This window comes from Bos indicus x Bos taurus, chromosome 4 (genome assembly GCF_003369695.1).
Source record: "Bos indicus x Bos taurus breed Angus x Brahman F1 hybrid chromosome 4, Bos_hybrid_MaternalHap_v2.0, whole genome shotgun sequence".
Lineage (NCBI taxonomy): Eukaryota > Metazoa > Chordata > Mammalia > Artiodactyla > Bovidae > Bos > Bos indicus x Bos taurus.
This window is the reverse complement of record NC_040079.1, coordinates 16,319,352-16,340,794: the sequence shown is the minus strand read 5'-3', so window position 1 is coordinate 16,340,794 and position 21,443 is coordinate 16,319,352. Positions and strand designations below refer to the sequence as shown.

The 21,443-nt window shown below is 48.9% G+C and overlaps 1 protein-coding gene across 2 annotated transcripts in view; it reads left to right on the top strand.

Moving 5' to 3' along the window:
• TBXAS1 (thromboxane A synthase 1) overlaps positions 1–21,118 on the top strand; it is a 173,635-nt gene extending 152,517 nt beyond the window's left edge. For both annotated transcript variants that reach the window (XM_027538853.1, XM_027538854.1), the window contains 4 exons: positions 12,366–12,457; positions 17,000–17,137; positions 18,869–19,031; positions 20,890–21,118. In XM_027538853.1, the coding sequence (XP_027394654.1) occupies positions 12,366–12,457; positions 17,000–17,137; positions 18,869–19,031; positions 20,890–20,964 (468 nt within the window). In that variant the 3' untranslated portion in view covers positions 20,965–21,118. The remainder of the gene's footprint in view (positions 1–12,365; positions 12,458–16,999; positions 17,138–18,868; positions 19,032–20,889) is intronic.
• Positions 21,119–21,443: the final 325 nt, after the last annotated feature.

Below are 21,443 nucleotides of genomic sequence, written 5' to 3'. Positions count from 1 at the left end.
TGGGTCGAGATGTCTGCTGGCGGGGTCGGGGGCAGAGCCCGCTACGGGAGGATAGGAGCCCCTCACCCAGACCCTCAGCTGATACATTTTATAAACATCCAGGCAGGGCAGCCTCGCAAGACTCCTGGGCTTTACAAATACATTTCAGATCCACAGTCAGCGAGACGGTGTTCTGAGCATGGGCTGGAAAGAGGCGGTAGGAAACAGGAGAGGAGGGAGAGGTCTGGAAGCAGCCTTCTAAATTTAACATGCAGTTGCTTTTAGGCCAAGTGGATGAAGAGTAAATTCCAGCCCCTAAAGCTCTTATCTTTGTTTACCATTTCCCCAAACAGCAAGTGACCTGGGCTCTGCTTTCAGCCTGAATTAGCAACCAAGATGCACGCAGGAATGAGCGATGGGATGCTGGGGGCTGGGCCAGGGGGATAAACAGGGCAAGCTGACCACTCCCCACCTTGATGGGACATTTGCCCGAGTGACCCGACGTGACGTTGCAGGCCGTCCCTGGGCAGGCGAGGGTGAGGTCGTGATGCGTCAGACCATCCCAGATCGGGGAGGACCATGAAGCCTTCCACCTCCTTGATGAGGGAGCCATAAATATCCTAGAGCGACCTTTTCTGATGCTCAATAATAGCTTCTCAACATCTCTCCAGCGGGCATGGAGCATGGCTGCTTTATTGCTAACTTCTAGCCATTTGAAAGGAGAAGGCAATGGCACCCCACTCCAGTACTCTTGCCTGGAAAATTCCATGGATGGAGGAGCCTGGTAGGCTGCAGTTCATGGGGTCGATAAGAGTCAGACACAACTGAGCGACTTCACTTTCACTTTTCACTTTCATGCATTGGAGAAGGAAATGGCAACGCATTCTAGTGTTCTTGCCTGGAGAATCCCAGGGACGGAGGAGCCTGGTGGGCTGCCATCTATGGGGTCACGAAGAGTCGGACACGACTGAAGCGACTTAGCAGCAGCAGCAGTAGCCATTTGAAAATTCCTCCGTGTATGTTGAGGCATAATTTTTTCTCTCTGGGACTTACCATTGGGCTTGGTTCCCTCCTCAGTCACGGTAGGAGCAGTGTGTCCTTTTTGTCACACGCCTGCCACTCAGGTGGCTGTGCCCTCACGTCTCCCCATGATTCGCTCTGTTCTCCTGAGTTCTCTGAGTGCCTCACTGAAGCAAGTTGGTCCACTTTACTCGCCCTGGTCCCACCTCTCTCCCTGCCGTTGCTCAGCCTCACAGATGCTGACTTTGGCCTCACCTTTCTCCCCAGATGACGGCCCAATGGCCTTTCCAGCCCCTCTGCCATCTTCCCCTGGACAGTCCTCACATTTCAGTCTCAGTTACATGTCAGTCCACGATGCCCTGCTTTTCTCTCCTCCCCTCATACCAGTGGACTTGTGTACCCATTATGGGTTGGAGTGGACACCATCCCCTGCTGGGGCCCCCGATGCTGCCCTGCCAAGATCCTGTAAGAGGCAGCCCCAGCCGGGGCCATTCTGGTTCCCTCATTTTTTTTTTTTTTTTTTAGCCACCCCGGGATGAAATCTGAAAATCGCTTTTATCTCTTGGTTCCTTGACCCCTTATATCCAGACTTGCCAGTCAGGCTAGTCATCCTTTGCACCAGTGATGCTGAGAATTACCCTGGGAGCTTTTAAAACCATATTAATTCCTGCTCCCAGTCCAGACCAATTAAAGTGGAATGTTTCTAAGTGGTGCTGGGCATCAGCTGAGAACAACCACGAGGGGAGTCACTGCTAACATTCCTCCTGTTCCTACCCCATTTCCTGTTCTGATAGCAGACACTGTCCTCAGAGCTCATTGTCTCTGCCTGGACTCCCACACAGTCCCCCGTTTTATTGCCTAACCCCCCCAACACTTCCAACTATCCCTCCATGTCATGATCAGGTCACAAGATATCATCTTCTGTGTGTCACCTCCACACATCAAACACCTTCAGTGGCTCCCTAGTACCAAAATAACAAATCTTTGAACAAGTAGACCGATTCCTGAACATATAGTAAGTGGTAGGTATGGGACTGTACCCCCGCCCCCAACACTCTGCTAAGTGCAGGCCAGGTACTCGATGTCTATCTCAGGGGAGAGAAGAGTGAACAAAAAAATATTTATCTGCAAATTAATGCCATAACTCCCTCCACAAGGGCTGAGAAAACGGGCTGGGTGTTTGCCTATCATTTACTAAGGGGATTATTTCTTTAAATATCACCTATAATCAACTGTGGACAATCCCTGCTAATGGAGAGAACCAAATCCTAAATATTACAACACAGCAGATAATTCAAAAACTTGAATCTGCTTGATCTGGGAATGTGTTTTACGCTTCTGAGGGCTTGCGTCTGATAACGGAGATGATTTTAAAATTAGGTAATTAGATGTGTCTTATTTGTTCCTCCCCCTACCCAGTCCCCATAGACACTCAAGGAATAAATAACTCAGCTCCCAAAATAATATGCTATTTTTTTTCTCTCAACCCTTTCCTGAAATAGAGATAGTGGATACATTCCAGGGTACTGAAGGGGGCAGGAAGAGGAAAGAAGGCAGAAACCCGCAGTGACAGTTAATAGAGGGGATGGGATGGGGGGTTGTCAACAGACCGCCCTTCAACGGATCCACCATTAAACCGTAGCCAGTACACCCAACCAGCCTGCAAACTGTTCACAGTATCTGCTAAAGCTGACCACACACATCCCGTGACCCAGCAATTCCACCCCTAGGTACATACCCAACAGAACTGTGACCTACGTTCACCAAAAGCCACATATAACAGTGTCCCGCTTTCTTCATAATGGGCCCCGAACTGGGGACAATGCAAATGTCCACCCACAGCCGGAAGGATGAACAGACATGGAATGGACACACAACTCCACACCATACCACCAGTGAGTCTCAAAGACACACAGTGAACACAGGAAACCAGGCACAAAAGCCGAGGTTCTGGATGTTCCATTTACGTAAAGTTTTTAAAGAGGCAAGATAACCCCTTGTTTTAGAGGTCAGGACGATGCTTACTTTTTCTGGGGGGAGCAATGATGGGAAGGGGTCACTGAGGTCCGTGGGAGCGCTGGAACTGTTCTGCATCCTGATCTGGATGCTGGTGACGCAGGGGCGCTCACTTTGTGAAAATTTACTAAGCCCTGCGCTTTGGTTTGCATTATATTGAATATTTTCCTGTGTGCATGTTATTCTTCCAGAAAATATACAAAGGAAAGTAAGGGAGGAAGGAGGGGAGGGGAGAGAGAGGATGAAAGGAGAGCGGAAGGGTGGCAATGCTTGAAGGTAAAATCCTTGGAAGCTGAAGACCTGCGTTTAGTTCTCACTCTGCCACGTGCTAGCTGTGTGACCTTGGACTAGCCACTAACTTCTCTGAGTCTTTTTTTTTTTCATCTATGAAATAGGAAACAAAAATGCCTACCTGCTTCACAGTGCAGTTGTGAGGACCAAATGATGTAAGGGATATAAAAATTCTTCAGAAGGCAGTAGAGTACTGCAGGAGAGGAGTACTATTATTGTCATAATAGAGCTCTGCAGACAGAATTCCTGCAGAGCGTCAGTACCATCAATAAAGCTGAACCCAGGGCAGTCAGCAGGGAGGGCTGACATGGTGGCGGGGTATGTGTGTGTGTGTGGGTACAGGCAGGCTGGTTTTGGGTCGTTCATTACATCTCCTCATCTAATCCCTTAATGGCCTAGGCCTCAGTGTACAAGAGCACCTGGAATAATCCCTGTGTTTATGTGAGATGGGTCTGTCGCATTCCTTTTAAAGTGGATATAAATAGATGCCACACACACCCTCCTAATTACCTCTCCTAAGGTAAGACGCTTGTCTACTTCTAAACCTGCCAAATTCTTTAGATTAGCATATGCAGGACTGTCCGGGTATTAGGAAGGCAAGCCAGCCACGTAGAAGAACCCCCCACCCCCAACAGCTTTCCCCTCATTACTTCTTGCTCCAGGCCTGAAACAGCTCTCTCAGAATATCTATGGATGTCAACGCTGAGCCAGAAGAACCCCAGTGCCCCAGTTTAAGTGGGCCATGAGGAACCCAGGCCTGGGCTCAGCCTCGCCCTGGGGACTCAGGGCTCTGCCTGGAGACTGGCCGCCAGGGGACTATGGGTTTTCTTCCAGGTCAGGGGGCAAAAGGGCAAAGTGAGAGTTGCCACATTTTCCCTGGGAGAATTCCATCTCGTGGTCCATGTCCCCTGGAGAATGAGTGCAAGTGGAAACCTTGAGTCTTCCCGGGTCTCTGTCTTCCCTTCTGTCCCTAGGCTTGAACTCCCTTGGCCTTATCTTACGGGACACCAGGATCCCAGCTTCTAGTAGGTGGGGCCTGACCTGACCCCACGCATTATGTGCAACACCAAGTCTGGGGCATGTGTGCGAGCATTTAGCAAAACTGTCTGATGCTGGTATTTCTTGGGAGGAACAAAATTGAGGCCTCCCCCACTTCTATTTCCTTTAGAAAAATAAGAAAACATAAATTTTTCTATTAGATCCCTGAGCCTCCAGGAAAAATATTTTTGAAAGCAATGACATTTTAATTTTCTTTTTATCATTCTACTCCACATGGTATCAGCACACACCCAGACTGAGGTGTACATGTAGGTGTGAGTGACTCAGAGTGTGTGTCTGTAACTTGCAGAGAAAATGGTACACAAAAATCCAAATGTAGCAAAGTGAGGTTAACAGGCAAGGAGAGTATTTCCCACTTAAATTTATTTATCAATAGTTTCCCATAGCGTTCCCTTGTGTGTGCTTCTGCTCAGTCATGTCTGATACTTTGTGACCCCACGGACTGTAACCTCCCAGGCTCCTCTGTCCATGGGATTTCCCAGGCAAGAATACTGGAATGGGTTGCCATTTCCTCCTCCAGGGATCTTCTCGACCCAGGGACTGAACTCACATTTCTTGCATCTCCTGCTTTGATAGGTAGATTCTTTACCACTGTGCCACCTATCAGATTTAGCTACCACATTTAAATATTGGTTTGCAGAGGCTAAACTAAATGATAGAAAGACCAAGAGACTGAGCTACTTAGACATAAAAGTAGCAGTTATTGCCCATTGAAAAATCAAATAGAGATGAAAACATCTCTCTGAAAATGATTGAGAATGCAAACCATAAGGCAAAGATTCCATTCACTTTTTTGTTTCTATTTTCCCCCAATATTTAAGATTTAATCAATATTTCCCAATATTAAATGTTAGTAAATATTTAAAATTTATTTTCAACCGTCTAAGAGTATGTGTGTGTATGCTAAGTCCCTTCAGTCATGCCTGACTCTTTGCAACCCTATGACCTGTAGCCCTCCAGGCTCCTCTGTCCATGGGATTCTCCAAGCTAGCATACTGGAGTGGGTTGCCATGCCCTCCTCCAGGGGATCTTCCCAACCCAGGGATCAAATCCATGTCTTGTATGTCTCCTGCATTGGCAGGCAGGGTCTTTACCACGACCACCACCTGGGAAGACCGTCTAAGAGTACAGTTACTTGTTTTGCAGAACAGGTGCCAGCTGAACGGGATTCTGTAAGATTGTAGAATGGCTTTCCTTCTTGACACATCCTTCGAGAGTAGTTTAACATGGAGAACAGAGGGCCTTGTGATGAAACGTGCTCCTGGCCTCTGAATATTACATTTAAACAGAAGTCCTGTCTGCCTGTTTGGTACTTTAGTTTCCAGAGACCTTTCACCTTTACCATGTCATTGGCTCTGCTCCAAGAGACGGGTAGGGAAAAATCATGACCTGGAACTCAGAGACTAGGGGACCTGTTGATGTTGCCTTGGTGACTGGCCCAAGGCCAGGGCTGCTGGGCAATGGATGCAGGGCAGAACCCCTGGCGGGACATGGTGACCACCCCGAGGCCTGGCCCAGGCCAGCCAGAGAGGCTGCAGGGGCATCCTCGTGGGGTGAGAGACAGATTGATTGTAAGGGCTCTCCCAACTCTTAATTCTGATAACCTGGGCTTTGCTACAGGCTTTGGGGGGAGTGGGTACCCTTGGGGATCCAATTTTAACATTATCTCTTGGAAACCCAGATGCTTGAAGTGCTTCCTGGCTTGACTCTGCTCAGATCCTACTCCCCGCAAGTTCCCCAACACTCCAGGCCAAGCAGACCCCCTCAGCCCTTGCCAGCACAGACAGAGGGTCTGAGCATGCCGAGGGGAACAGCCCAGGGCTGACTGGTGCAAATCTCAGCCCCAGGTCCCCAGGATCTTGCCTGCAAGGCCTCGGCTTCTATTTAAACATCTGGGCCGAGCTCACCAAACTTTTCTTCCAAGGAAAAGCACTTCCTTGACTAAACTTTCACTTCTTTCTCTTTTATTTCAAATAAATTCTACTCCCACCCCCATTTAAAAAAATATTTTTATTTATTTGGCTGCCCAGGGTCTTAGTTGCAACATGTGGGACCTAGTTCCCTGACCAGGGATCGAACCTGGAACCCCCGCATTGGGAGCGTGGAGTCTTAGCCACTGGACCGCTAGGGAAGTCCCCCAATCCCATTTTTTTAATGTGTCCTTTTTTTTTTTTCTAGATGGCAAAGAAAAACATGCCACCTCTTCCATTTCATTTCCCCCACCATGATCCATGCCTGCTGCATTTCGTTCACGTCTGCCCCAGACCCGGGTGCCCTGCACAGAGGCCCTTCTGTCTTCTGTACCCGGAGCTCTGCTCTCCAGCCTCCAAGACATCCCAGAACAGCCCGTCTCCCCCTCAGACAGCCTAACACAACCATTTCAGATTCTTTCACGCATCTCAGAGTCTTTACACAGGCTGTTGCATGCTCTATTGTTATTTAAATTTCTATCTACTACCTTAATTTCTTATGAAGGAAAACTTTAAGCTATATAAGTTGGAAAAATAGCTGAGTGAACCCCTGTGTACCCATCACTCAGCTTCAAGTGTCAAATGGTGGCCACTTTGGTTCCCTCGCCCTCTCCTACTCTGCCATTTTCTTTTTTGGCTTTTAGATCCCGGACATCATCTCACGTTTTTCATATCTGTTGTGAAGAATTTGGATTCAAGATTGCCGAGGTCCTTTAGGTTCAGTTTGACTCTGAGCAGAAGCGCAGGTTCCCTCCCGGGGAGTCCCCATTTGCCATACGCTTGCTGCCCTCTGCTGGCCGGGCTGGCTCAGGACACTTTTGCCCTCGATGCTGGCCCAGATTTTCCTCAAATAACTTAACCCAGGAGTTGGGGGGGGGGGGGGGGGCGGGGCGCGGGTGGAGGGCGGGGAGGAGGGGACCGGGTTCTAAGGGGTGAAGGGGAGTCTGAGTGGGTGGGTGGGGACTGCCTCGCCTGGGTTTGGTTAAAACGCTGAGACCTGAGCGCCCCCCTTCAACCACATCCATACATCCATGCAGAAAAGATCACTAGGGCAGGTCAGACAGATAGTCTGCAGCAGTCTCACCACCTTGGCTGCACAAAACCAGCATCCAGGCCCCACCCTGAACCAACAGTCAAATCCCTGAGGGGCCAGGGATCAAGCATCCTTATATACTAAAAACCCCCTGGCTGCATCTAATGTTCAAGCATGTCAAGAACTGCTGGGCCAACACGCTGATGTTGGTATGCATCTTGAGCCCAAAGCTAAGAAGTAGTGATTTTTTTAAAAAAAAGCTCATCGGGGAAAAGAATAAATGAAGACTTGACCTCACAATACAAATTACCCTTGGTCTATCTTAAAAAGTCCCTTCCAAGTGCTGACAGCTTCCGGCCAGACACTTTTGTTTGAGGAACCAATACCATGGACTTGCTAGGGATGCTACTCTTAGATCTGGTTTCCTTTTCTTTTTTGAGATATAGTTCTACATTTGGGTGAACAGTACCACTGTTCTGTTCTGGCTTTTTACATGTCTGCATTTGTTAAGACTCCTTTCGTTGCAGATAACAGAATTTGGCTGTCACTAAGTTAGGTCAAAAATGAGAACTTGCTGGAAGGGTACTGAGACGCCACCCACAGGGCTCCTTGCCAGGAGCAGATGGCAAACAGGACACAAGGAAATGGATCCTGTCCTTTGCCTCTGGTTCTCCGCACATCTAATTCATGGCTGCTTTCTCACGGCAAACGTGTTTACTGCTCATTAATCCGCATGGCGGTACATGGCCACCAACAGATCATGACTTACCTGTGTTCAGCTTCCAGCTGCTGGAGAAAAACTCCTTTTTCCTCTGCCTAGGTCCTTTAAAAGTCCAGGCTGACACTTTCAGGTCAGAGCCCCACTCAGGAGCCAATCAACTGTGGCCTGCAGGGCTGACTATGTAATTTGTCCAACCTGATGCCAAATGGAAAAAAGCAAGGGAAAGTGCCATTAACAGTATATAGAAAGGCTCTTCCTTTCTTCTCCCATCTCTCAAATTATCACAGTGTGTTTTATTTTCTATTTAACATCAGTCTAAGTAAAGAAAACTCTAAATTTTAAATTATCAGTGTGAATTTTACCACTCATCTCTGGATCATGCAATGCCACTTTTAAATGGTAATATCAGAGCATTTAACTCACATGCAGAACCACTGAAATTACATAACTAGTATTTTGTGACTCATGGGCCAGAAGAGATAAAGACAAACCAAACTCCTCAAGATTGGAAGGAAGATGAGGGGGTGTGCCAGGTTCCCCCAGAGTGTGGGGGCACAGGATGAGTTGGGAGAGTCAGGAGCCTGGGGTCTCTGCCCCTCCTCCAGCCACCAAGCCCACCTACAGGATGGCACCCCTAGACCCCGGGGCAGGGTCTAGGGAAGATGAGCCAGGTGTCCCCCTTCCCAGATCCAGCCCCCAAACCCACAGTAGGCTGTCACTCCCCAAAGATCTTTAAACTTCTGTGCCAGGAAACATGCAGTATTAGACCAGGAGTGGGCAGAGGCTTGTCCAGGGCAGCACACAGCCACAGTGCTGCCTGCCCAGAGCAGGGATGGCCAACACCATGCCCACTCCAAGATGCTTCAGGGTGAATGCACCCCATGCCTACCTCCTCCACACCTGAGCCTAAGCCCCTGAGGAATGGAGGGCAATGGTGGTCAAAGGGAAACCAGAGAGGGGTGGCCAGGCTGGGCCCAGGGCACCAGGGGCAGGAGAGCAGACAGCTGAGAACCCGCCCTGGGGAAGAAGCCAAGGTGGGAGCCCTCATGGGTGAGGCTCCAAGCCCCGTTGCTCACTCCAGTATCCCCTCAGACTCTGCTCCCTAAACACAAATTCAAAGATATGACGATTAAGATTCTCCACAGGGGACTCCCCTGGCAGTCCAGGGTTAAGACTTCACCATGCAACGCAGGGGGTGTGGGTTCCATCTCTGGTCTGGAAGCTAAGATCCCACATGCCTCAACAGCCAAAAAAAAAAAAAAATCAAAATATAAAATAGAAACAGTATTGTGACAAATACAATTTAAAAAAAAATTTTTTTTTTTTAAAGAAGAATCTCCACTTGGCAACCACAGAGCATTAAACCCCAAGCATTAGAGCCCCTCTCTCCAGTCATGTGTTTATCGGCCTGGCCCTGGTGGCCTGGGATGGAGGTGGAATTGTGGGGTCAGGAGATAACCTTCTAAATAAACAGTTCCCAGAAACGAAGATGGAGAATGTTGGGAAAGCCAACTGTTTTCATTTTTGCCTTTCAAATTTGTAAACATTAGGCTGCACATGTTTTCAGCAACTTGACTTTGTGTGTGTGTGTGTGTGTGTGTGTGTGTGTGTGTGTGTGTATGTTGGTCACTCAGTTGTGTTCAACTCTTTGTGATCCTGTGGACTGTAGCCCGCCAGGCTCCTCTGTCCATGGAATTCTCCAGGCAAGAATACTGGAGTGGTTTGCTATTCTCTTCTCCAGGGGATCTTCCCGACCCAGGGATCCAACTCGGGTCTCCCTTGTTGCAGACAGATTCTTTACCATCTCAGCCACCAGGAACATTTTTCACTCAGCAGTATTTTATGCACTAATGGCTACCTTATATTGAACAGCGATACTCTAACAGATTAGCTAAGGTATTTACCATGGACTTCAGAATTCCACATGTTCTGGCTCATCACTCTCCACTCTGCCTGTCTGCCCCTCACACACTAAGCATTTAGTGCTTACGCATTTGCTCCTGCCAGCGTGGTCCCCTCTCTCATGGGGACAGCCTATTGGCCTTACCGTAGAGTTTTGGTTCTGTCCTGATGCGTGATGCTACCCAAGGACAGATGTTTCTAAGGCAACCCTGATGTTGCTGATCCAGGGAGTTCTGTCTTACAATCACTGGTTTAGATCCCATGCAAGGCGGCAGCTGCAGGCTTGTGAGCAGCTCCCAGGGGTAAGATGGGGCCTGCAGAATGGGCTTGCCTCAAGTGCTGCCCCCTGCTGTCCTGAGAGGAGAAGTCAGAAGCAAGCTAAAGAGGAGGAGGAGGAGGAGGAGAAAAGTCCTCCCAAATTGAGGACTTCTCTTTGAACATCGTTAACTGATTTATGACTTCCCAGGTGGCACTAGTGGTAAAGAACCCACCTGCCAATGCAGGAGGCATGGGATATGTGGGTTTGATCCCTGTGTCAGGAAGATCCCCTGGAGGAGGAAATGGTAACCCAGTCCAGTATTCCCATGGATAGAGGAGCCTGGTGGGCTACAGTCCATGGGGTCACAAAGAGTCTGACCAGAGTTGGACACAGTTTAGCTACTGAGCATGCCCGCAACTGATTTAAAAAGATGAGACTGTCATCAAGCAGGTAATTTAACTCAAGCGCTGTAGGGAGCGGACAGACAGGATGGGAGAAATGGGGAGGTGGGGGGGCGGATATCCTCCAATTAGCAGAGCAGCTAACAAACTCCTGTAACCCTGCCCTAACTCATCCCACCCACAGGGGTGCCCACACCTAGCTTCTCAACATCCCACCAATTCACTATCACCCATTCCTCGCATCACGGGGTGACGGCAGAGAATGACAGTGTCACCCCATGGAAATCATCCAGGGGATGTTAGGGTTCCCCAACCCTGGGTGCTGGAATTGTGCTTCTCCACATCTTTGCCCTAATCAATATTTTCCAGCTTTTTATAACCTGATGAGTGAAAACCGAATCTCATGCTATCAATTTGTATTTTTCATCAAGGCAACCCATACTTGTTGCCTCTTCATTTCTGTTGACCACTTTTCTGATGAGTTTCTTTTCTTACTGATTTATTGTAGCTCATGGAGTTTTGGGGCTTCCCACATAGCTCAGTTTGCTGCCAGCAATGCTGGAGACCTGGGTTCAATTCCTGGGTTGGGAAGATCATCTGGAGAAGGAAATGGCAACCCACTCCCATATTCTGGCTTGGAAAATCCCAAGGACAGAGGAGCCCAGCAGGCTACAGTCCATAGGTCGGAAGAGTCGAACATGACTTAGCGCTATCTTTCTTTTCAAGTTTTTGTTACCATTGATCCTTTTTAGACACAGCAGTTGTTTTTGTTTTGCTGTTTTACTATTTGTCTTTTAACTTCATGATGTGCCCATTACTACCCTGTGGTAGCCTCCCTGAGATTTGCTAGAGGACAAGTGTTGACAAAAATAATCAATAAATGATCACTAATAAGAATAGAAAAGAGTTTTATTTGAGCCAAACCAGTCCAGAAGCCCACTTCCCAGATTATTCTGAGAAATTGCTCTGGAGAAGTAGGGTTTTCAGCCCGGTTTTATATCTCATCAGAACAAAGAACATTAAACAAGTCAGGGTTACATTTCTTCAAGGTTTCAAAAAAAAAAAAGACCAGCGCATACATAGCAAGTCAACATGGCCTTGGCACCTGGGAAGGGAGTCTTATCATCAAAGGAGAACCAGCATTGGCTTCCCAGGAAGAAAGGCATTTAATCTTTATTTTTAACACAGACATTCTTTACTCCCAGTTAATGTGCTGGTTTCTTTAATAATTGAAGTAGTTGTACAGTGTATGTTTGACAGGCCACAAAGGGGCTACTTTAGTTAGCGTAAAATTCAAGTGAACTCATGTATAAAGCCAGAATGACTTCCCTATATCCTGATATGAAAAATAATTTTTTATCATAAGGGAGTGTGTACAATACGTAGCCTGCCACACCATCCGCTCTCATAATTGCTATCAGGGCAGCCGCCGCCGTAGTTTTATAACATACATCTGACACCCAGAGGCCCCGCAGTCCCAGGCCTGCTGGTCTTCAGTAACACGCAGCACCGTGAAACCAGCGTAATAGAATATGTAGACTGTTCTGCAGAGTGCTAATCTAATGCCATTTGGATGGGATCATGTTTCATCTTGTGGGGTTTCCATGTAAGCGTTTGCGAGCACTGAAGCTGCTCTAAAGTTAGTGGGAAAGACTGAAAGCTGTGTGACTCGATCTAACTCAGCATTCCTCCTTTGTTACCACCCCTCCATCAGCTGGCCCCTGAGTACTGCAGCCTCCAGGAAGGTCTGCCCTACTTGGACATGGTGATTAAAGAGACCTTGAGGATGTACCCACCGGCTTTCAGGTAAGCCTGCACCCCAGGTCTTCAGTCTGTCACCACCTGTGTTGTGAAGAATGCTGGACCCAAGCTCCTGGAGGGGAAGGTCTGAGTATTGGGGGTCATCTCCAGGGGCACTGGACACCATGCCGGACATACGGTCACCATGGAAGTAAATGTCTGGCCTATATTCCTATATGTTAACTATCTTTTCAAAGCGTCATTGCTGTTTTCTTAACACAACCTTCCTCCCCAACCCAAGCCAATCTCTTTGGCCTCCTAGCCTCAGATGACTTTTGCTCTTTCCCTGGCCTGTTCATTCACCAGCTACTTATTAAGCATCTACTTTATGCCATGCGCTGGGAAATCAGCCAAAACAGATAAAGCATCTGCCTTTGGAGTTGACAGTCCAGAGGGGAACATCCAAGGCCTGGAATGCTCCTTCATTCTCTCCAACGATCCACACCTCACCCCATCCTCAGAGCTCCCACCCAGAACTTAGTGCTCCAGGAGGTCTGACTCAGCCAGCCTCCTGTTCCCCACTGGCTCTCTCCCCACCACAGCACTCTGCACACTGACTCTACCTCATATTATATTTTTGGACACTTTTAAACTGCTCTGCAACATTTCACCAAAGTTCATCCAGCCACACCAACCTGTAAATGCCTTGAGAGCAGGAATCAGGTCTTCTGCTTCTTTCAAATTCCCCCTAAATGAGATGCTACCAAATTCCAGGCTCATTCACCCCAAGCACAGTAAGCCAAGCGCTGAGATGCTGAGGTTTGCAGCAGAGAACAGACACGTTCACAAGGCAGCCAAGCGTGGAGACAGAACAAATCTCCAGGCTGCCTCCCCCACTTCAAGTGGCCCAGGTATTCATGGGATAAAGTGGCAGCTGAGGAGCACGGGGAAAGGTAATGATGGGAGATGAGAAAAAGGTGAGGCAATTGTAGTTCTAAGCAGGTGCAAGGAAGCTATAGGTGTCTCCACGGGAAGCAAGTTCAGAATATGGCGGCCTTAGCGTCAAAACAAAAGGTAGTTTTGAGCCCTCTGAGGTCAAAAGGTCAGCAAGAAGCCACTTGCACATGCCCAGTTGGAGCGTCAGCGGTCTTTACCAGTCTTAACAGGCTCAAGCTCCAACTAGACACAGCTGTCTCCAAGTTCCTGAAAAAAAAAACAACTTGGAAAAACATCTTACTGTTGAAGCTGCCTGGTCTTTACAGTACGGGCAGGCTGTTGTGTAGCAACAATTAAAGCAAGCTTCATCAATGAAGGCAAGCTGAATGGATCTAACTGAGGACTACCCTGAGTTTCAGAGGTGGCCCATGGAGCACAGGGTCTTAACTTCGGTCTCTAGACCCTCAGAGAGTGAACCGTTGCCAGAGCTCAGGCTCTAGGAACAGAGGCAACCCAAAGCATGTAACTTAGAAATTCTACTCTGCATCTCTAGGAAGCATTGTACCACATAAACCATATGGAGGTAACTTTTGCCATTTTAAAAAGAGAAAATGTGGATGATGTGAAGGTATCTCAAAATTACATTACAAACCGAAAATATCCTAGCGAGTGTGATTGTAGATGTTGTGCAAAACGTTCAGACCCAGAGCCAAGAGAGAATTCCCAGGGTGTGAGTCAGATCACATCCTTCTCAAGAACACATGCTTTCAGTCTCCCGGTCCAGGAGCAGAGAGGCACGCCAGGGCTCGCCTCGCTGCTCTGCTGACACCAGTATTAAGACCTGATCCCGGGACTTCCCTGGTGGTCCAGTGGTTAAGACTGCGATTCCACTGCAGGGGGCACAGGGTCGACCCCTTGCTGGGAAACTAACAGTCGGCATGCTGAGTGGCCAAACAAAATAAAAGACCCAATTTCACAGGCCTTACCTGACATCCTTGGGAGCCTCAGAGCAAACTGTCATCCGGTCTATTTTTTGTTTTTGTTTTCGTTTTTTAATGATTTATACCAGCTTCCTTCCAAGGGAACTGTGGGCAGCTGCTATACACATGAAATTCAAAATAAGACATTCAGTGATATAACAGATCAAAGACTGTTCAAAGGAAAGAATCCTTGATGGCACGCCAGAGATGGTGACAATTGGGGTCAGGCTTGGTGGCTGAGGCTCCCAGGAGAGAGGAAAACTGGTTGAGTTGAACCATCCTGTTCTCTATTGGGAGGAAAGTGTAGAAACTGATCAAAGACACATCATTTCCTGGATCTAAAGCCAATCAAGCCTTCATCACATGAGACCTTGCATAGATGACATGTTGAGCGACAAAGTCCACAGTCTCCTCAGCACCAAAATTCTGCAGGCAATTCTCATCCTGATCCTTTATAAGAAGCAAAGTGTAAAAGGAAGTCAGTGAAGGCATGGTTCTGGGGAACTAGGATGCTGCGATCTCACCTGAGGGCAGGACAGAACCCAGAGTATCTAGATGGATTTGTTAAAATTCCCACTATATAAAAACAATAGATACAGGTTTCCCTAATGACAGAGCCAGTCTGGACGGAAAGTCAAGACAGTCTCGGTCCTGCCAACAGTTTACTGTGTGATCCTGGTTAAGTTCCAGGCTGTCCTGGGCTTCTGTGCCTTTAGAGGGCACACGGCACCCGCTCTGCCTACTCCAGAAGTGTTGGGAGGATCAGTGAGACAGCAGACGTGGAAACATGTACCCCTGCAGGCAGGGTGTCGTGCGAGGTGTGAAGTAAAGAGCAAGAAGCATTTGAGTTGAATGGCCTCCACCCAGTGCGGCTCCAGTCTCAGGCAAGCCGTGGTCTCCCTTCCTCCGGACCTACTCCACTGGTGGTTTAAACCCCATCATTCTGTTGCCTTCTGTCATCAAACAACAGAAGTGAGAGAGGCAGACAAGAGGCCCATTTGCTTTAGCCCAGGCATAGGATTTGGGGGTGAACATAGAATTTTGCTTTTTAATTTTATTTTACTTTATTATTTTCATCTCAGAAAAACGCTTGACTTTTCCCAAGCACTGACACATTTGACTGATACCCTTATTCCTAAAAAATAAACCCTCAAAATTGCCTTTGTGGAAAATGTAACAATTCTCTTTGAAGAATTATTAATGTTGATCCAGGAATCTATGCAGTATAATTCAGCAGAATCTGGCCTGGTATGCAGCACCAATATTTTGGCCACCTGATGCAGAGTTGACTCATTGGGAAAGACCCTGATGCTGGGAGAGATTGAGGGCAGGAGGAAAAGAGGACAACAGAGGACGAGATGGTTGAGATGGTTGGATGGCATCACCGACTCAATGGACATGAGTTTGAGCAAACTCTGGGAGACAGGAAAGGACAGGGAAGCCTGGTGTGCTGCAGTTCTTGGGGTCACAGAGTTGGACATGACCTAGCAACTGAACAAACAAAAAATGCGGCCTAGTCTAGCCAGATCGGAGAAGGCAATGGCACCCCACTTTAGTACTCTTGCCTGGAAAATCCCATGGATGGAGGAGCCTGGTGGGCCGCAGTCCATGGGGTCGCTAAGAGTCGGATAAGACTCAGCGACTTCCCTTTCACTTTTCACTTTCCTGCTTTGGAGAAGGCAATGGCAACCCACTCCAGTGCTCTTGCCTGGAGAATCCCAGGGACGGGGGAGCCTCGTGGCTGCCGTATATGGGGTCGCACAGAGTCAGACACAACTGAAGCGACTTAGCAGCAGGATAACAGAGTGACAAATGCAGCAAGGAGCCACGAGTTACTCTTAATTTCTTTTATAAGCAGGAACGGGGTACAACAGTGATTTGTGTAATAACTTTATCTCCTCTGAGATATTTAGGGAAACCTAGTTCTGCAACCTGAAGTAAAAGCCAGCACAAATTATTTTTAATTTTTAAAGTAATTATTCATATTACCAAAATAAAATTGCTTATACTTAAAGAATGAAGAAATACAGAAGGATCCAAAGAAAAAGTTGGCCCCCCACCCCGGTCGCCCACCATCCTCCGCCCTAGTGCCACCCACCCCTTACAGGAGGTCATGGTAGAAGTTTAGGTATTCTTCCGTAAACATTATGTTCATAGGCAGACACATATGGTCTAGCCTTTTCAAATAAGACGTAAATGGTATTAAACCATTGTCATTTGGTAAAAGAAACAATCTGATCAAGATGCTTTCCTCTCCAGTAGAAGTTCTCCATAGCCACACAGACAATGAAGGGGAAGAGATGTGCAAACCCAAATTTCCTGTAGGTAAAGCAAGGGTGTGGCCCCGATGGGAATGGGAAGAAGAAAGCATGGTGGCCGGGGGACAATCCCTGCACGGCTTCCAATACCAAGACCCTCATGCACCCCAACACCAGGCATAAGACAGGTTCTTCAGGCTGAAGGAAGGGATGGATGAACCTAGAGACCCCAGGGTCCAGAGCAACGTAGGGTTAATAGCCAAAGCAGGGGTGGGGTTGGTCCCTGTCCGGGTCACCCCAGGAAGAAGGCTGGACCTCCCATCCGCCAGCCCCCTCCCACACTGCAGACCTGAGCCCCAGCACAGCCGCCCCCCGGGTTCTCCATCTCGTCTCTGCTCTGCCTCAAGGCGGGGGTGACCCGTGTGTCCCCACAGGTTCACGCGGGTGGCGGCACAGGACTGCGAGGTGCTGGGCCAGCGCATCCCCGCAGGCGCTGTGCTGGAGACGGCCGTGGGTGCTCTGCACTACGACCCCGAGCACTGGCCGAACCCCGAGAACTTCAACCCCGAGAGGTGAGTACTGCCCTTTCAAGGGGGCTGGTGGGGGAAGTGAGTGTGAGGATTGGAGGCAGCTGCCAGGAGACAGAGATTTAGTAAAGTGCCCCCAAAGTCCAAAGCTGCGGCAATCAGAGAGAAGTTTTTGAGGCATAATTTCTAAAGGAACTAAGTGTACCATTTTTGAAGAGATCAAAACACAATCCAGAGGTTTGGCCATTTCCACAGCACTGCATGCAAGTAACAAGGCACTTTAGAAACAGGACACCTTTCAGAAACACGTTACGATGTAGCAGGATATCACTTCCTTTTTAAAAAAATGAATGCCTGTTCCAAAACAAGAGTATCAACAATTTCTTCAGGAATTCATGAAGCCTGGCTATGCTAACATGGTAGACCTGAATACCCTCTTCCGTCCCCGCATGGATTTGGTCCATTGTCTAAATTTCATTTCCAGACTCCCAATTTAAAATGTCTGAGCAGGCATCTGCACTTCCTCCTCATGAGAGAGGATGCGTGCCGCCTCCTGGTTGATCTGGCAAGTGAGGGGCTGGCCAGCTGGCAGCTGTGTTTCCACCATTAGTGGCTCCATCTTCCTGTTAATGCAGCCCTGACTCTACAACCCCGGTCCCTGGGAAACAATGGCAGTAGGACCCAGATAAGTAACACTGTGCTGCTCAGCAGCTCCTGGAATTACAGTAGAGATCCAGACACATAAACAGCAGCTGCAGGGTTTATAGCATCACCTTTGAAAACAAATGGCCTTGAAACAAAAAGGGCTTCCCTGGTGGCTTAGGCAGTAAAGAGTCCCGCCCACAGTGCAGGAGACCTGAGTTCGATCCCTGGGTTGGGAAGATCCCCTGGAGAAGGAAATGGCAATCCACTCCAGTATCCTTGCCTAGAGAATTCCATGGACAAAGGAGCCTAGCAGGCTACAGTCCATGGGGTCGCAAGGAGTCAGACACAACTGAATGACTTCACTTGAAAACAAAAAGTGCCTTAACGTGAAAAGTGGATCAAAGATTCTTGGGCCCAGGAGATCCAGAGGCAGTAATAAGTGAGCTGGCCACTATTACAAAATAGTGGTTGTCACCTAGCGTTACTGTCATGGAACACGTATGGCAAATGCTGTCATTTGGAGCTGAAGAAGAGCTTCCAGTGAGTCAAATACTGCCACCCCCAGAGGTTCAAGTTGCGTTCTTGAACCAGAACGGCAAATGTGGGCAGGGAGACAGCTCCCATCATGGCATCAAGAGACAAACTGGTAGGACAAAGCCGTCAGAAGGGGCTGGTGCCCAGGGACTCTGCTTAGGAAGTGGATGCCCACCGGCTAGGGTCACCTTCTGGCTGCTGGGGAAACTGGAGCCATAGGTGAAGCTAGGGCTGTGGTTTCTTGGAGACCTTCATCCTGGATTCTAGTGAGTCTGTGGGCACATTAACCACGCAGTGAATTCATAAGGAGAGGCAGAGAGGGCAAAGTTGATGTTCGGTGATTCTTTGAATTCAACAGTGCCTGGAGGGCTTGGCAGGACAGGAGGAGCGGAGCCTGGACTGAAGCATGTGGAAGGGTGGCCACCTGCTCCGGAGCCTTGGGGACTGACGGGTCCAGCAGAAAACGATCCTGCAGACCCCGGGGGGCAGGGCGCAGGGGGTTGGAGGGTTGAGGCCCCATCTGCCTGGTAGGAGGAGCGTGAAGCCCTGTGTAGGGCAGCGGTGTTCCGGGCTCACCACGACCATGCTGCCCTGCAGGTTCACTGCCGAGGCGCAACAACGCCGGCGGCCCTACACGTACCTGCCGTTTGGGGCGGGCCCCCGGAGCTGCCTCGGGGTGCGGCTGGGGCTCCTGGAGCTCAAGCTGACGCTGCTCCACATCCTGCGCAAGTTCCGGTTCGAAGCCTGTCCCGAGACGCAGGTGAGCCCCGCCCGCTGCTCCGGGCGCAGGGGTACCCACCGCACCCCAACTTCCCACTCCAAGAGCCTTCCACCCGTCGCACCTCCTGCCTGCTCAGGCCTCTTCCCTTTCCGGAATGCCATCCCTCCCCCTTCCCCACCCCCAGTCTAATCCCATCCTCCGAATCCAGATTGGTGTTCCCTCAGACCCCAAAGTAGCCACTGAGAAGTCCTGCTCACTGGGTGTCTCCCATTCCTAGCCCCACCCCAGTTCCTCCAGGAAGCCCTCCCTGACGACTTTGCCAGCCACAACAGACCGTTACTTTTTTTGAAGTCCTGTTTCAAGTGTGCTGCATACTTGCACTGTCTGGTATTACAGCCACTAGCCACACGTGGCTATTTATGTTAGTAATGCTGCTGCTGCTGCTAAGTCGCTTCAGTCGTGTCCGACTCTGTGCGACCCCATAGACTGCAGCCCACCAGGCTCCCCCGTCCCTGGGATTCTCCAAGTAAGAACACTGGAGTGGGTTGCCATTTCCTTCTCCAATGCATGAAAGTGATAAGTGAAAGGGAAGTCGCTTAGTCGTGTCCGACTCTTAGCGACCCCATGGACTACAGCCTACCAGGCTCCTCCATCCATGGGATTTTCCAGGCAAGAGTACTGGAGTGGGGTGCCATTGCCTTCTCCGATGTTAGTAATAAATCAATACAATTAAAAATTCAGCCCTTCATTTGCATTAACCACACTTCAAGCTCTCAGTACCCACTTTCACTAGTGGCTGCCACAGGGGATAGGACAAGTCTAGACCGTCTTGTTTCTTGAGCCTGTAACTGGTCTTCCATCAGGACTCAAAGACATCGATCGGAAAGCCTGCCTGCCCCCAGCACTAAGGCCTGGTGGCACTTCTCTCCTTGGAGGTCCCATGGTAGCCACGAACAGTCCTTTCACACGCGGCTGTAGAGGATACCCTTTCTCGAGTAATTCTGTGGCTTTTCTTCCTAATCTCCATCCCACCATCCATCTTTCCTAAATTGGATATAAGGAAAGCCTTCTGAATGGCAGCGGACTTTCAGCAGGGACCTCTCCCCAAGCCCCTGAGAAAGGGAGAGGGGGTCCTACTCAGTTTCTGGCTGGGTGCCAGGGTGAGAGATGAGAGGAGATGAGGAAGGTCTGGGGTTTCTTCACCACTTTGCACTCTGTGCCCTTGGGCAGGTCGGGTGGCCTCTCTGAACCTGTATGTTTTCATCTGCAGTGCTCTGCTCCCACCTTACAAGCAGACTTGTTAGAAGGATAACTGGGGGACCCCTCCTCTGCGAGATTCCCTGGTAGCTCAGCTGGCAAAGAATCCACCTGCAATGGCAGAGACCCCTGTTTGATTCCTAGGTCAGGAAAATTCCCTGAGGAGGTACAGGCTACCCACTCCAGTATTTTGGGACCTCCCTGGTGGCTCAGGTGGTAAAGAATTCACCTGCAAGGTGCGATACCTAGCTTCAATCCCTAGGTTGGGAAGATCCCCTGGAGAAAGGAATGGCTACCCACTCCAGTATTCTGGCCTGGAGAATTCCATGGACAGAGGAGCCTGGCAGGCTACAGTCCATGGGGTTGCAATGAGTCAGACACAACTGAGCAACTTTCACTTTCACTTTCCTCTGCGGGACATTATTAACATAGGAAAGGGGTGAGTCCCTGTCCAAAACCAGGCCCAAGACACCAAGAGGCTCTGCGACCTCTCAGAGTCCCCCTGGGGAGGCCACTTTGCTCAGTCTCAGCCCTGCCCTCCCTCAGCCCAATTCCCACAACCTGCCTCAGGCCCATTCCCAGGGAACTTTCTTGTCAATAGGGTTAATTCTGACAGATATCTTAATTTCCTCTATTTTAGGTACCACTGCAGCTAGAATCCAAATCTGCCCTAGGTCCAAAAAATGGCGTCTACATCAGAATCGTCTCTCGCTGACACCACCTTCTCATCCAAAGAAAATCCTTGTGTGGAAATGTGGATTTTTGTTAAAACACCACCGAAGCAGTTGAAAGCATGCCAGGCCTATGAATATAAAAGTGGTCATTTATGTAACATTTTCTAAATGCTTAATAAATGTGTATTGCACTTAGTTTTGACTTTGCTAATGGTATTTAAAAAACAGATCCTCCTCTCAATAAAGGATTGGTACTAAATGAGTTAAAACATAGTTTGGACAAAATGACTGAGAACTTGGGGTTTTGGAAGAAATTCTGGCCTCCGGATGGAAGGCATCTATAGCGTAGGGGACACACAGATGCTCAAGAGGTCCTGATGGCCCAAGTACGGGAATCTTTTCAGTGTCTGCTGCATTGTGATGTTTAACTTAAGAGAATAATGTTGACCAGAAGCTCAACTTTAAAAGTGGTTCAAGAGCTTTATTATGCTTTGATTTTTCTAGGTAGAGTACTACCAAC